Source organism: Lagopus leucura, unplaced genomic scaffold, assembly GCF_019238085.1.
Source record: "Lagopus leucura isolate 7727_CA_CO unplaced genomic scaffold, USGS_WTPT01 Super-Scaffold_100034, whole genome shotgun sequence".
Taxonomy (NCBI): domain Eukaryota; kingdom Metazoa; phylum Chordata; class Aves; order Galliformes; family Phasianidae; genus Lagopus; species Lagopus leucura.
The window spans coordinates 1,862,830-1,878,114 of NW_024962283.1; the positions used below are offsets into that span (position 1 = coordinate 1,862,830).

At 52.8% G+C, this 15,285-nt stretch overlaps 1 protein-coding gene across 2 annotated transcripts in view; it reads left to right on the plus strand.

Annotated features, from left to right (window-relative positions):
- Positions 1-15,285, plus strand: part of LOC122186074 (protein CEPU-1) — a 243,687-nt gene that overhangs the window by 18,497 nt on the left and 209,905 nt on the right. Inside the window, exon 1 of one of the 2 annotated variants that reach the window (XM_042882452.1) lies at positions 8,128-8,158. The exons of the other annotated variant lie outside the window; for it this stretch is intronic. Coding sequence (XP_042738386.1) covers positions 8,137-8,158 — 22 coding nt within the window. The 5' untranslated portion in view covers positions 8,128-8,136. Of the gene's footprint in view, positions 1-8,127; positions 8,159-15,285 lie in introns of those variants that run through there. 2 annotated transcript variants of the gene reach the window in all.

The following is a 15,285-nucleotide window of genomic DNA, read 5'->3' on the forward strand; positions in this document are numbered from 1 at the left end:
CCGGATCGGGATGGATATTGCAGCTGAGGCCTGAATTAAAGCAAGTGGAGCAAAATAATTCTCCTTTGTCCTTCTTACGCTGCTTGTGTTAACACAGCCTGTAATACGATTTGCCATCTTGCGTGGCCTGCTCGGTTCCTCTGCAGTCTGTGGTGCTCCAGTCCCTGCACGCCACTCCCTGACCGCTTCTCCTCGTTTCCATCCGTGCGTTTGATTTCTCCTCCCGAAGTGCATCACCTGGCTCCTGTCCATATTGAATTTCCTATTGCTCGCTCCGGAGGTGATTTGAAATTCTGGTCCAACCCTCCGAGCTCTTCCAGTCCCTCTCCTCCTCGCTTGGCATCGTCTGCAAATTTTAATAAGCGTGCTTCTGGCTCCATCGTGTAAGTTGTTAATGCAAATGCTGAGCAGAGTGGGGCTCAGGACAGAGCTCAGCACGATCCCACGTTGGGTTGCCCTCCTGGCTTGTGCGTAAATAATAGATAAGGGCTCTTTGAGAGCGCTTTGTCAACAGCCTGTTAGCCTCCCCTCCGCCCCCATTACATCCAGACCGCGCGTTGCTCGCAGGGTGCCGTGTGGGACAGCTTCAGACGCCTTATTAAAGTCAAGGTATATCATGTCTACAGCTTTCCTCTTATCCACCAAGCCTAGTTATCCTGTCAAGGCAGAAATTAGGTTGGTTTGACATGATCTGTTCTTGACAAACTCGTGGTGGTGGTGGTGGTGCGGGGCTTTTTTCTCGCTTTATTAAATTCCCGGGCCTTACAAGCTGTGATAGTTCCATCGTTTGTTTTAGTATCTTCGCCGTGATTGAAGCTGAGCTGATTGCCTGCAGCTCCTGGCTTTTTTTTCCCTTGAAGATAAGGGAGGCTCCGTGCCCTTTCTGCCGCCCTCCTCGAGCTCTCCAGGAGCAGTGCTGGCTGATTTCCCCCATTTGTGAGCACACTCAGGACGGCTTCATCAGCCCCCGATGACTTTCAATGACTTTTTAGTTTTTGTTTTAACCCTTCCTGTGCCGGCATGAATGCCTACCTTCCTTCTAACATGGAACTGGAAGCGATGTGCTCATGATGTACCTTCCCTGACAGACAGACAATCCGACACGCAGTGGAGATCCCAGCCAAGATCTCCTTTGAACAAGAGCTGTGTTGTTCCTGCCTTGTGTCCCTCACTGATAAGAACTTGGTTTGCACACTGGCGCTGCTGAATTTCTCCCTGGTTGCTGTTGCCCTTCTGTTTCCCCCATCCCTAGTTATGAGCCTTTATTTCTGTATTTTTTTGGTAGGGTTCCTCCTTTGCTTCCAGGCCATGGAATGGCTCCTGATGAGCCATGCAGCCTCTTCCTCAGCTCTCCATCTTCCCTTTGCATGGGGATAGCCCACTGTTTATGCATGTAATACAGTCCCTTTCAGTACTGCCATCTCTTCTCTCCTTTGTCCCTTACACTGTTGTCCCAGGAGACAATAATCCACCAGCTTCCTCAGTGTGTTGAAACCTGCCTTTTGGAGTCCGTTGCTCTTACTCTACGCCTTGCTTCCCACTGACCTGTGAATCATGTTGTTTCATCAGTGTTCTCACCCAAATTGCCTCCCCTCATATAGCAGCAGGCTTGGCTGCAGTGCATCCCTGTTCTCCCCAGCATGGAGCTCCATGGAACCCTCAGCAGGGGCTGGATGGAGCACGTCTTGCCTCGTGCTGCAAGTGCTGTGCAGCAGCTCTTGGTGTGGCACAGGTCACCCGGGATGGCTCTCATCCTCCCCATGGATTTGTGTCACCAGAATTGCCCCTAAGAAGAAAAAGGTAGCTTGGGCTTGACTCAGCTTTCAGGCAGCAGGGTTGGGTGAAAGTAATCCTGTCCTCTGTAACAAAGATGTGTGGGGGCCGGATTGACAGAGACCTTTAAATGTCAATAAAGCAATTCTGCATGGCCCACAAATCTTCACGGGGAGCTGATAGGGAGGGTCTGCAGGGCTGGGCAGGAGAATTGTCCCATTGCACAGCACCGGCTGTCCATCTCAGAGCAGCCCCAGGCTATGATGAAACCCATTCTGTAGATGGTGCTGCAAACCAGGGGGGCACAGCAGGGTGTGTGAGATAATAAAGGGCTCTATATAGGATTTGCCCACCCGGCAGTGCCCTCAAACGACCCCCAACCAGCTCAGCTTTGCTGTAGCAGAATGCCCCCACCCATGGCTGCACTGGGCATAAAATATGGGATTTCAGGGCACCCCCTGCCAGCCGCCTTCTGCCCAGCTCAGCCTGCGATGCTCACGCCCCATTAGCAGCATGTGAGGGATGCAATCTGGCATCTGTCCTCAGCGGTGTCCCAGCCGTGGTGTGACAGACACGTCCCCAAAACAGGCTGTTCTGTCCCCAGCAGGCGCACAGGGACTGTCACCGGCGTGCGAGCTGACAGCTGGATGTGCAGTGCGTCCCCTGTGTGCATGTGCATGGGTACTGGAAACCAGCATGGGCTCAGAGAGATGTGATGCTTCCCAGTTGCCCATGAGGATATTAAATTTCATGTGTTGATGTCCAGAAATTATCATATTTGGGAAACAATCATTAATCTCTGTCTCCTCCCTGGGCCCTCCTCCTGCTCTCAGTTCATGCCTTGCTCCTGCTGCCCAAGTTTTGCTTCCTGCCCTTCTCCCCTCCTGCCGCACTTCTGTGTCCCGCATCCCACCAGCTGCAAGCTGGAAGCCAGGAACAGGGCATTGAAAATCGTTTTGTATTTTATTTATGGCTGTTTTAATTGCTTCATAAGGCTGCAAGAGCTGGCTGGTGGCATGTTGGGCTGCTCACTGGCTTTGACATGGAGATGCTCTTGTGCCCCAACAGTGATGGCTCCTCAGCTTGCAGCACGCATGCGGTCCTGCAGAAGTATCTCCCCTCCTCCCTTCTATCCAGGCTCTGAATGGGGTTTGTTACTGTCCCATTGCCGTGCTGTCTGGGCAGCGTGGTGACAGCATGGCATCCAGCTTGCTTTTGCACAAAGAGCCGGAGCTGGGCACATCCCTTGCCTGGAAGTTTGCTGGCTGCTAAGCATGTTGCTCTGTGGAAGCTGAGCAAAATAGGCTTCTTAACTTAACGAGTAAACTAATTTGTCAGGCGGGCGCTGTTCTGTTTCCCTCTGCAGTGCAGCTCCTCTCTGCCAGCACTGCACATCCTGACACGCTGGATCTGCACGGCTGGGAGCAGCTCGGCCCGGCAGCAGGGTGGTGATTTGGCACAGGAACTCTTTCCACACAAAGATTTTTTGTTTTGTTTTGTTTAATAAAGCATAAGACCGAACTGTTTGCTCTCGCTTGTAGGTTCTGAAATATGCATTTAATTTAGGCTTAATGAGGGAATTCTTGTATATAAAATGAAACGCCTTGCAATGGCTCTCCAGGATGGGGATGGGAGCTGCTGTGACAAGTTGAGCTTGGAAGATCGTGCAGTCATTAAGGTTGGAAAAGGCCACTAAGATCAACTAGCTCAACTGTCAACTATTCACCACTATGCCTGCTAAGCCGTGACCCAAAGATGTTGGGGATGCTGAGGAGTGGGGCTGGCTGGTGAGGTTGACAGGAAGGGATGGCTCAGCACAGCAGATCTCAGCTGCAGCTCGTGTCTGTAAAGAGATCTGCATTATTTCAGGTATTTAGGTATTTATTTTGATAATTCAGCAAATACAGGCACTTGTGCAGGGTTGTAAGGAAAGACTGGCTAGCTGAGAATAGCTTTTGATGAAAGGACCTAAAGATGCAAGCTCCATCCATCCCCTCCAGTTACGTGGATAGAGCAGTGGGGACGAGTTCAAAGCCACTGCACAAATAAACTCTAATAGCTTTCCTCTTGCATTTACGTTATTAGGGGGTTCATTTGACTGGCATTATGATGATAAATGAAAAATGCTTTGCACCATTACGTCGGGCGCTAATGCGTAGTGGGAAGAATCTTGGCTCGTTTAAAAGGAGCAAAAAGTGACAATGGAGGGAATGTGCTGGTTTGTGCAGCTGTCTGCAAGCACAGGGGCTGCAGGGATAGTGGGATGGGGGCAGAGCTCACAGCTCTGGTCTCGCAGCGTTGGGGTAAGGGCGATGGATGATAAGGGGCTGTTGCACGCAAGCAGTGCTCAGAAGGGTTGCTCCCACACTGCAGTGGATAAGCACGTGGATTCACACCTGGTATTGCTCAGGCTTTGTTGGCTGTGCTGCTTTTTGGTGTGGTGTCCCACTGATGGAGGGACAAGGAGTTGAACTCCATCATTATGGGTGCTTTCCTACTCGGGGTAATTGGTGAGTTTGTACCTGCCTCCATCCCCAGTTGTGACCCAGGGGCTGGAGGGTGAGGCGCACACCAAAGCTCACACCAGAGCCTGCGGGCAGCCCTAGAGCCCTGGGAGAGGATGCTGCTGGTCCACAGCCTTCCCTTCGTTTGAAGCCGTGGAGCAAATTGAGTTCAGAGGGTCAGTGTTACTCCCAGCTGCTGCGACAGAAATCCCTAATGCACCGTATGCCAGCTTTCTCCAAAGCTCCGGCTTCTTTTTTATGAGCCTCTGTCACTCTATTATCTGTCTCTGAGTTGGTCTTTAGCTCTTTAACCTCATGAGAAGGGAGGGAAAAGGAACCTTGAAAGGGGGGAAAGAAAAGCAAAAAAAAAAAAAAAAAAAAAAGCAAACAAGATGCTCTTGAGAGAGGCTTTTCATCCTTGGCCACAGAGCTGTAATTGGGTGCATGGCGAGAGCCTGGCTGGAAAGGGGCAGGTTTGAAAGACTCATGGGGTGGGGGCAGAGGATCTGCAATGCCTTTTTGGGGGAGGCATTCTGATGCACTGAGCATCCTTCTGTCCCAGCCCCAGCTGTGGAGGCAGCCTCTAGGTTATGCCAGTCCCTTCTGTCCCCATCCCTGCATTGGGATGGGGGGAGCAATGAGGGGGTTACAAATTCGGTGTGGCCCCGCTCCTTGCAGGCAGCGTTTGGCTGCTCACTGGCCCTGTGCACCATGGCACAGACAGGGCTTCAGCTCAGCTCCATCTCCTGCATGCTAAGCACGCCGTCTCCCTGCAGGATCCTGCAGCCTTCTGCACTGCTCTGCTGCAAAGGGGGTGGGGAGGTGGATTTTGTCTTCAGCACAGCAGTGGGGAGGTGGGAAGCAGCGGGACGAAGCCCCCCTTCCTTGCATGTATTCCTATGGGTCTGGTCTCACCCAGACCCACACCAGTTGGGGTGCAACCAGTGCCAGCCCCAGGCTGCTGTGTGCCCGTGTGCTGCTGCAGTGCATTAATAACATCTGCTTTCCCTGCAGGGATTTGCAGCCCCAGGGGTCGTGTTGTTGCAGGAAGGGCTCTGCTGGTGCCGTTCTGCAGGTGGCAATGGGGAGGCAGCTCTGTGCTGCAGAGCACCGAGTTTAGTTCATCCTTAGCAGCCTTCTGCAAGCCTTTGCAGGGTAGAAGGGTGTGGGCAGTGGGGGTGAGAGGGACCTTGGGGTGGCACATGGGCCCTCCTTTGGGGTCGGGTGTGCACATCCCAGTTTACTCCTGTGCCTCATCCAGGGCCTCTTCTGTTCAGGTTACTGACAGCATTGCAGAATTTGTGGTGGTCAGAAGCTCATGCATGGCATGGCCAAGTGCTCCGTATTTTTAAGCAAGACCCAGAAAATGCCTAATTGCCTTTCTTTTTCTCTTCCTTTCTAATAATTCCTCCTTTTCAGTGCTAAAAATAAAGTACCGAGAGGGAGAATGCACCAAAAACGAGGAGAAAAATTGTGAAGTTCCTATTCGTGCCTAACAAAGAGCCCCCCGTGGAAACGTGTCTTTTTCTGGGGAGGAAAAAAAGCCATTTTGAATGGGGTGTGGGTAGAGTAGGAAAGAGAGATCACTTTAAAAACTTCCACTCGCTCCAATAATGAGATTAAGGGAGCTGCCAGATGAAACCATCTGCCTAATCTTTTACCCAGAGCAGCTCTGTTCCCAGCTCCCATCCAAGGATGGCACCGGGGCCGCCTTCTGCCATGGACTGGCCTGGAGGATGATGCCCTGTGCCTGCATCCCTGATGTGGAGGAGATGCTCACTGCAGCCCTGCTCCGTGGTGCCAACACGCGCCGGGTGCCCGCGGATGGGAGGAGGAAAAAGAAAGGGGAGGGGGGGGAAGGGGGCGAAAGGCACTCATAAAAAAGACAGTTTGACATTTTCTTGACTGTTTTGAAATTTTCCTAGCACAACAAGCTGTTTATCCGCCACTCCAGCTCTTATTGAATTAAAGTGTGGAGGGGGTGTTAGGAAGAAATCAATTCGTGCTCCATATGCTGCTCTGTTGGGGAACGTGGCTCTCTGCACACTATGGAATATGTAGGGAAGGGTGGGGGAAGGAGAGATAAATCCATCAGCTAACAAGATAAGTGCCTTGTTCCTCCATCTGTTACTGCTGTGTCCTTATCTGGGATTGCAGCGTGGCAGCAGCGATACATCTTGTGTCAGGTATTATATTCCAAATTCATATGAATGAATTTTCATGCTCGCAACAATCCATGATCCGGCAGCCACAGCCTCCTCCAGCTCTGTGTGCTGCCACGTGGCATCTGCAGGCATCGCCCTCTGCTCCTGGAGGATGGGCAGATCCTGGTGCTGGGGCACGTAGCCACGTTTTGGGGGGCAGGAATTGACTTCAGTGAATCCCTGCGCTGCTGAGCAACTTGGCAGTCGGTGGAGAGCTGCGCGTGTCTCATCTCTGTCCTGCTGCAGACCGACTCTCAGCACGTCCATTTCTACCTGTTGGTGCCTGAAGGGGCTGTAAGGAAGAGGGAATGGGCTCTTCAGTCTGGTCTGCTGGGATAGGATGAGGGAAAATGGTTTCAGGCTAAAAGGGGGGAGATGTAGATAAGAAAAAAGTTTTTAAGGATGAAGGGTAGTGAGGCACCGGGTGCCCAGAGAGGTGCTGGGTGCAGACAGGCAGGGTCAGGCTGGATGGGGCTCTGAGCACCTGATGGAGCTGTGGGTGTCCCTGTGCATTGCAGATGGCCTTTAAGGTCCCTTCCACCTCACACGATCCTGTGATCTGGCTGTTGAAAGCAACACGTTTCTGGATGTTGCCTGTGTTCAGCGTCAGATCAGCTCTGGACTGAGCTGAGCACACACAGTAGGTAGAGGTACTCAGTGCAGCGCTGCCAGGAGTTTCTCTGGAGGTTCAGTCTTGAAATCTGAAGTTGTTCTCACCCCATACTGGAATCATGCAACTGTTCAGGTTGGAAAAGACCTCTGAGATCCCCAACCCATCGCGTTGTGCCTGCTGTCCACATCCCTCAGAGCCACATCCCCCTCCAGTAACTGAGTGCACAAACAGAAGCTCCTGAGGAGTTTTATGGGCAGTCTTCAAATCCCTGCCCTCTATGTAATCAGCTCACCCAAAAACCTCAGTTGTCACAGCGACTGCAAAGCCTTCTGCATCATGAGGGGATGCATCAGAGCCTGGCCAGGATGCATGGAGCCTTGTAAAACCCACAGCATTATCCCAGGGCCGTGCGTAGGGCTAAAAGCCGTGTTGCTGTTTGCTGTTCTGAAGGACTTTGCTGTTGTTCTGAGCGCTGCCGGAGAGGACAGCACTGAAAGTCTGTGCTGGGACTGGGAGCGTTGGTGAGGGCCAACGGGTTTTGTGCCCGCTGTTGGTGTGAGGCATGGAGCAGCAGTTGGATCTGAAAATGAAGAAGGTTGGCTGGGCTGGGGCTGGGAGCCAGGTGTGCTGGAGCTGCTGAGCAGCGTTATGGCTGCCCACCTTCTTCCCCGTTCCCGAATAAAGATGCTATTTTTATTTTCCCTTCTGTTTAGCCCCGATGGGCTTAACCCATCTCTGCGGAGGCACAGAAATCCCAGCTCTAATTTCAATTAAGAGCGCTCCTTTTGATTGCAGCCCGGGCTGGGGTTTGGGATCCATTCCTAATCCCTATATTAGCACTGATTCATCTCTTCCATGAGCATTATCATCAGTGGCCCTTAGGGGGAAAGGAGGGGAGGGATCTTTCGGGAGGATAAATACCATTTGTTTGTGTTTGTATTAGCTTCCACGCCGCATCCTGATTACATCCCGCTTTTTGACACAACAATTATTATTAATTTCCCGGCGTCTGCATTTGGATTCTCGCCGACACAAAGGGAAGATGACGGATAATGTCAGGCTCGGTAATTGGGTGGGGGAGGGGGAAAGAAGGGGGGGGGTGCAGATGGGATATTATTAGATTGTAATTCTTGGTGTGGAACGGGAAGGTATTTCTCAGCAGATGTCGGCGCGAGCTCTTTATCCACACGTTAGGGAGCGATTGTCTCGGCTGCGCTCTGCTCCATCACCCCTGCCCCGCTCTGCCCCTTCTGCACAGAAATCCCATCAGCTCCTCCTGGTGGGAATTGGCTTTGCAGGGCTCGCCTTCTGCTGCTGGCTTTGCAATTAACTTTGCAAAGCGATCCCTGGCTGCAGCCATGGAAAAGCGAGGCTTGCTGCTGCGGGACGCTCCGAGCACTGCGTGCGTGCCTGCAAAGCGCTGGGTGATTCCTCCCCTGCTCTCTCTGTGTGTGTTGAGGGTTGAGTTCAAGCTGGGAAAATAATAAATAAACCAGAGGAACTAACTGTGTTTCAGCGAGCATTGATTTCTGAGGCTGCTTGTGAACCATGGAGAGCTGTTTGTGCATGGAGCGGGGTTAGAGGAGAGCGGGAATGGGTGGGACTTTGGATCTTCGGAGAACTTTCTTAATTGTAAATCGATGCCGGGCAAGTGAGATGTCGGAATATCTTTTGCTTGTTATCACAGAGACCAGAGGTGGTGATGGAGTTGCTGTGATGGCTTGTGCCTGGGGCTGGCAGGGAGGGAGAACTAAGAGAGAACCTGTAACTCATAAAGGCTTCCAGCAGAGGTGTCTTGTGTTCTGCTCTCCAGCACTGGAGCTTGGGGTGCTCTTGGAGTCCCCACTCACTCTTGGGTTGTCCTACAGAAGCAAGCGGTCATCTCTGCTCAGCTGGAACCAGCGTAGAGTCATTCAGGTTGGAAAAGACCTCTTGAGATCACCAACCCCACCCCACCGTGCCCATTGCCCACGTCCCCCAGTGCCACATTCCCACAGCTCTGGGACACCCCCAGGGATGATGACCCCCCACCCCTGGTAGCTGTGCAGTGCAGCGCTGCTCTTTCAGGGAATTTCTTGCTAATTCCCAACCCGACCCCTCTCACCACTGCAGCATGAGGGCAGGCATGATGCTCTTGTCCTTGGATCCCTGGATCTTTTTGCTGGCTGTGCTCTTCTGATGGTGCCAAATCCCTTTGTTTGTAGGGTCCTGCTATGTGTCCCAGGCTGAGCCCAGCTCACCTGCATCTCTACTGTGTGGCCAGCAGCCGTATGGGTTTTCCCTGTAGGGCAGAATGAGATGTGTTTTGGGTTTCACCCCTCAGGGCAGGTTGCTGTGTGAGTGGGAGAGGCTGGAAGCATCTCATGTGCGTGGCAGTGAAATGGTGGTGGGCTGGAGGGGGCACTGCCAGCTGCCAGCTGCAGGCTTCTATTGGTGCTTTGCAATGAAGTGGGGCCAGACTGCATCTCATGGATCAGCTGCTGAAGTGGAGGGACTGTTCAGTGTGGTTTGGCCTTTGTGAGGCACTTTAGAGGGGCAGGGAAGGTCAAGGTGAGCAATGGGATGATGCATCATCTCAGACCGGCTCTGTTCCCATTGGGACCTGGAGGTGAGGAGAGTCCCAGTGCTGCAGGATCCCAGCCAGCTCCTGCTCCTTTATTTTCTCTCTCCAGCTTTGATCTTTTCAGCCTTTAAGCACTCCTCGCCATGGATCTGTGTGTTCAGCATCCAGCACAATTCCTGCGGGTCGGCATAATGGCAACAGTAATGCAGAGAATTATCAGAGATGTTATCAGCCAAACTTTGCAGCTTTTCTAATCCTCCCCTCCAGCCTCACCCCTCCTCCTGCAGCCTGACCTGTAGGTGCTGCAGCCAGGCCACCAGGTCATCTCATTTAATGGCAAACCCTGTGTCCTTAGAACAATGAATCTGACGCTTCGTTCCTCTTCTTGCATCTTTTTTATATCCATTTGCACATTGAAATCTCTTTAGCTGACTCCTGCCAGTCTTTACAAAAAGCTTTTACAGCTTCAGATGTTTCAAAGATTGAGGGTTGCCCATCAACCAGAGAGTTCTCCTTGTAAGCAGCTCAAGCTCTGCAGAAGGCAGTGGGAGGGAAGCGAACGTATTTTGGAAGAAATGGGAAAAGGAGGCAAAGAGAAGAAGGGGTTTTGTACTCTTTTTCTCTTGGGGGAAGCGTTTTTATCTCTAAATCTGTGTAATTGATGCCCAGATACTCTGGTGATGAGTGCCTTAGAAATGCATCTGCAGTAATAATCTAATATCCGTTTGTTAGGACTCCAAGGAAATCTAATAATACTGATGCTTTGCCTAATAGAGCTCCTTTCATCCCAGGATGAAATGCGAGGAGTTTGAGATGGAAAAGACCGATTTTAGGTCGCGCAGTTCATCTCCCTTCCAATGCCAGTCTCAAGGTATTTTGCAGGCATTAAATAATTAAGGAGCAGTTATGGTCAGGGAAGCAACGAGGTGAGGGAGGCGGCAGCTGGTGAGCGCGTGGGGAGCAGAGCTGTGAGCTGCAGTCACTCAGCATGGAGTTGTTATTTTCAGGGAAGGAAAATGTGTAAAGGTTTGGGTTTGTGTTTTGAAGTGCCCACCTCCGTGCTGCTCTTCTGCTTCACCCCGCAGTGGTTGGAGCCAGGCCAGCCCCATGCTGAGGTCTCTGCACTGCTGGACCCACATGGGGTTCCCTGGGCTTGCTGGCAGCAAACGGTTCTGGTTGCTGTCAGCTTGAGCACGTGGTGTCTGCATGATCCCCGGGACAGGGCTGACAGGAGGGTGGGATTTGGGGATTTGCAGAATTAATGACGTCTGCAGTGAGCTGTTGGCCCACAGAGCCAGTGAGGAGGGGAGAGCACCTGCGAGCGGATCTGACCTCCTGTAAATAATGGTGGATGGAAATGTCAAGCCCAGAGCTCCTAAGGAAAGGCTAAAGGAGGGGATGAGCTGAGGGAAACGCGGGCCTGGGTGTGGGAGGGGGAGAGATGGAGGGGTGTGATGGAGGGAGGTGGTGTGTGACAGGATGGAGCCCTGGGCAGGGCGGACGCTGGAGCTGAGGTGGCCCCAGAAGACCTCTGGGATGCAGTGGTGCCCTTTGGCTTGGGCTGCTGTGCCCAGATCTGTGTGCCATCCTTCCAGGCCAGAGCCTCAGGGAGGGGGTTTCAGTAATTGTCCTTTCACTGCATGCGGGAGCGCACAGCAGAAAGTGGCTGCTCCTCTTCCCCAGGCCAAGGCTTTGCCACCTCCTCTGAAAAGATGCTCTCCTCCCAGTCCTTTGCTTCTCAGTTGAGAGTGCTAATTAGAGGGCCAATTAGTGCTCAAGGTCAATTTGATTTACACACTCACTCCGCCAGGAATTGGAAGGGGCCTGTCTAGCGATGGGGGGTCACCACTGAGCAGGGCTGATGTGGAGCAGAGGACCAGGAGGTGAAGTGGCTGCTCCCCCTGCAGTGCTGCCCGGATGTCAGTGCAGCCCGGCGATGTGCCATGCACACCTGGGCAGCTGCTGTGCACATCTGGGTGGTGCTGGGTGAAGGCATGCAGTGAGAGGCCGGGCTGTGCTGCTGGAGAGTGAAGCTCGGAAGCACTTCACTAAGAAGAAGAATTGAAGCATGCAGCAAAGAGTCACGAAAACTCCTTTATCTGCTTCTCCCTTGGCCTTAAGATCTGCGTCTGGGCTCAGCAGTGGGTGCCAGAAGGTGCGTGGGTCACCAGTGTTAGTGCATGGAAAATATTTTGTGCCACTGTGGGAGTCACCCCTCTGCCCATGCAGCTCACCACCAGGATTTTAGGGCACAGCTCTGTGCCCACCTATCTGCCCTATTCCCATGTCCCCAAGCCCCCCCAGTCCCTCACCGTGCCCCACCAGGTGCTGGCACATCCACCATCCTGCAGTCTGAGCTGCCTGTGTGCAATCCATGCCGGGGGCAGCGGCTTGCTGGCAGCTCCAGCCCAAAGCCGATGAGAAATGCACAGAGCAGCAGTGCTGGACTGCATACTAATGGGGCGAGAGCTCGGAGGGAGTGGGGAAGAGAAGGGGAAGGAGCCAGACTGCAGCTCCTGGCTACCAGCGATTGATTTATTACCAGGTTTGCTGATGAATGTGTGAGAAATGCTATTGGTGATAAAGCAGAAAGGCCGTAATTAAAGTAACAGCTTTCAGTTTTTAAGCACTGCCTGTGCATTTCTCCTCTCTGGCAGATCGTGCGGTGCTGCTCTGTGCCCCCCCGGGTCCAAAAGCCCCATCACGGAGCTGCCCTGGGGACACGTGGGGAGGCTGCAGCACAAAGGGGGCTCAGGAGTGGGTTTGGAGAGGGAGTATTGGGTTTGAGAGGCTCGTGCTCACTGCTCTGCCACCCATCTGCTCTGTGCACCGCCAAAATGCCCTCCTGCCATTGCATGCTGCTGCTGCAGAGCACTGCAGAGAGCTTGGCAGGATCCAGGGTGGCATGGGGTGCTCGTACTGCTGGGTTGTGGATTGGATTTTGTGTTAAATCTTTTCTTCAGCTAGGTGAGAGTGCTGCTCCCAGCAGTGTAACCCATGCAGTCGGCCCCCTCCTGATGCACCAGGGTGGGGGGAATGGGGGTCCTGCTGCTCAGTAGGGTCTGGATTGGTGATAGATGGCAAAGTGTTGGGTGCCTTCATGTAGTAAATGGGGCAGAGCAGATTGTGATGGATGGGCTGGAGGGTGGGAGGGTACGTGAGTGAGGGATGAAGGGTGGAAGAAGCAAAGAGGAGAGTGCTGCTGATGACAGGTGGACAGGTGTGTGCGTATCTACATGTACATGTATATATGTGGGAAGGGAGAGGGTATCTCTGATGAGAGATAGATTGGGAGAGATGGATGGATGGGATATTTATAGTGATGGCTGGGTAGATAGAGCTGGATGTGTGTTGATGAATAGGGGGATGATGGATAGAGGGCAGGGATTGTGAGAGCCGGGGAGCTAAAGGGTATATACGGTGCTAGATAGATTAGATAGAAGGATATATGTGATGATAGAGAGATAGTGCACACAGCAGCCTCTGAGTGCCCAGCAGCGCCGCTGCTTTTAGCTGCTCTGAGCTTGGGTGTAATCTCGTTTTGCCCCGGTAAATTCCTTATCAAGGCAGCTTTTTTAAATGAAATCCCCTTAAAAGAAATGAAAAAAAATGAACAGAGCACAGGCAGCAGCGCTCCTCCTCCGCCAGCACTGACCTGGGCTGCCCGTTTCCATGATGACAAATTAACCACTGCCAACTTCCACCGCGGACGGATCCGTCCCTGAGAGACCGCCACCTCAGGGACCATTTCTGTCCCAGTGCACCCTCAGCTCTGAGCATCCCCAAAAACTCAGTATTGGCACACGGCGCCGCCAGCACCTCGCCTTGTGGCAAATCCCATCTCCATTGCCAGCCTTGGCCAAGAGGAAGGCTGGGAGATGAGTGCTGACTGCTTACCCTCCCCACCTCTCCCCCTGCAAACAGCTGAGGGTCCTGCGGGGGCAGATTGCTTGCAGAGCCCCAGCCTGAAGCCTGTGAGGTTGGGGCTGCATGGCTGTGGGTTTCCACTCTCCCCAGCAGACAGACAGACAGACTCAGCAGACGTATGGAACTCTGTTGCTGCGCCCATAGCAATTAAGGTGTGCTGATGAACCCCAAGGAAATGGGGATGTTGGGATGAGCCTTCAGGAAGCTTTCGCTTACCTGCAAACAGTTCTGGTGGGGGGAAAGGGGAGAGTTCCTCAGGAAATGTTACGATAAATGGAGCCAGTCGTTGTTTTTAAGGCATTTGGTGGAAAATAAGGATTTGATGGCAAATAAATTTCAGATCTGTCTTGCCTTGCTGATGAGGGAGAGGGTGATGAGGTCCCTTGGTGTCACCTGGAGCTTGTGGCGTCAGCTTGTGATGCTCAGCACTCATGGGAGTCCTGGCAAGTGCTGCAAGATGTGAGCACTGATGCTCAGAAGAAAATGGCTGTAATTGACCTTTTTTTGGCTGTGGTTGCCACTGCTGGATGTCAGCTCTGTGTTGCCACTGTTTTCAGCCCGGAATGTCCTTGTGTCCCCTTTTATGCTTGGTTACCTTCAGGCTTTCCCTATGGGGGTGGTGAGCCAGCAAAGCACCTCTGCTGTGAGTGAGTCATATCCCACCTCTCCACTGACCACCCTGAGCAAACACCAAGCCTGCACACCCTCGCTGGGGGAACGCTGAGCAGAGCTGAAGTGCTCACACTGGGATTCCCTCTATTCCTCTGAACTCACAGCCTTACCAGCAGCACCTGCTTGCCCATGTGCGTGGGATTTGGAGCAGCGTGGCTGCATGTAGGAGCACTGCACTGTGCTTTGTGGCTGCAGGATGGAGGGGTCAGCTCTCCAGCACCTGCAGCACCAAAGGGATGCCCCTGCAGTGCCGCTCTCGGCATTTCCAACCAGAGCAGCTGCACAAGGGCTCCCAGTCCCTTTTGGGACCCTCCGTGGCACAACGGTGCTCGCCCCAATCTGGCCCCTGTCCCATCATTACACAGTAATGGTGCTCGAACGGGTGATGCTGAAAGGTGGGGTTGGTTGGGAGTGTGGGCATAGAGCCTTCTTTGGGTGCACCCATGGGCTGGAAACACCAGGAGATGCTCAAAGAGCTCTTACCAGGTGGAAAAGGCATCAGGTGTGCTTGGGGGTGAGTGGAGGGGGGTGACTTCTAGTGCTGCTGGGCCTCCTTTGTGCTAGATCTGAAGCCCTGCCAGCACTTAGCGAGCCGTGTTGGTACTTTTACACACTTATCGCATGCTTCAGCAGCCTGAAACAAAGCTTTAGGAGGCCAAGTGGGGAATATTTGCTGGCTGTCAGTTCGTTTTCCCCATGTGGGGCTGTGTGGGGCTGCGCTCCTGGTGTGGCAGAGCAGCACCGCACTGCTGCAGTGCATCTCCGGCCCCTGGCTTTGATTGATTGATCGGCGTGGCAGGCTAATAAGCGATAACAGCACATATGACAAAGCAAACAACCATCTAATGAATTGATTGACATCCGAAGGATTTGACTTGATGCACAACCCCAGTCGCAGATAAGGTTAATGAGGGAGAAATTAAAATGTAGCTCGATGGGTAATGAATACAGCATGTGCCTTGTTGTAACACATGCCAGATCCATCACTCTGAATCAAGCGATGGGAGCAATTTCTAAATTATTTATTGC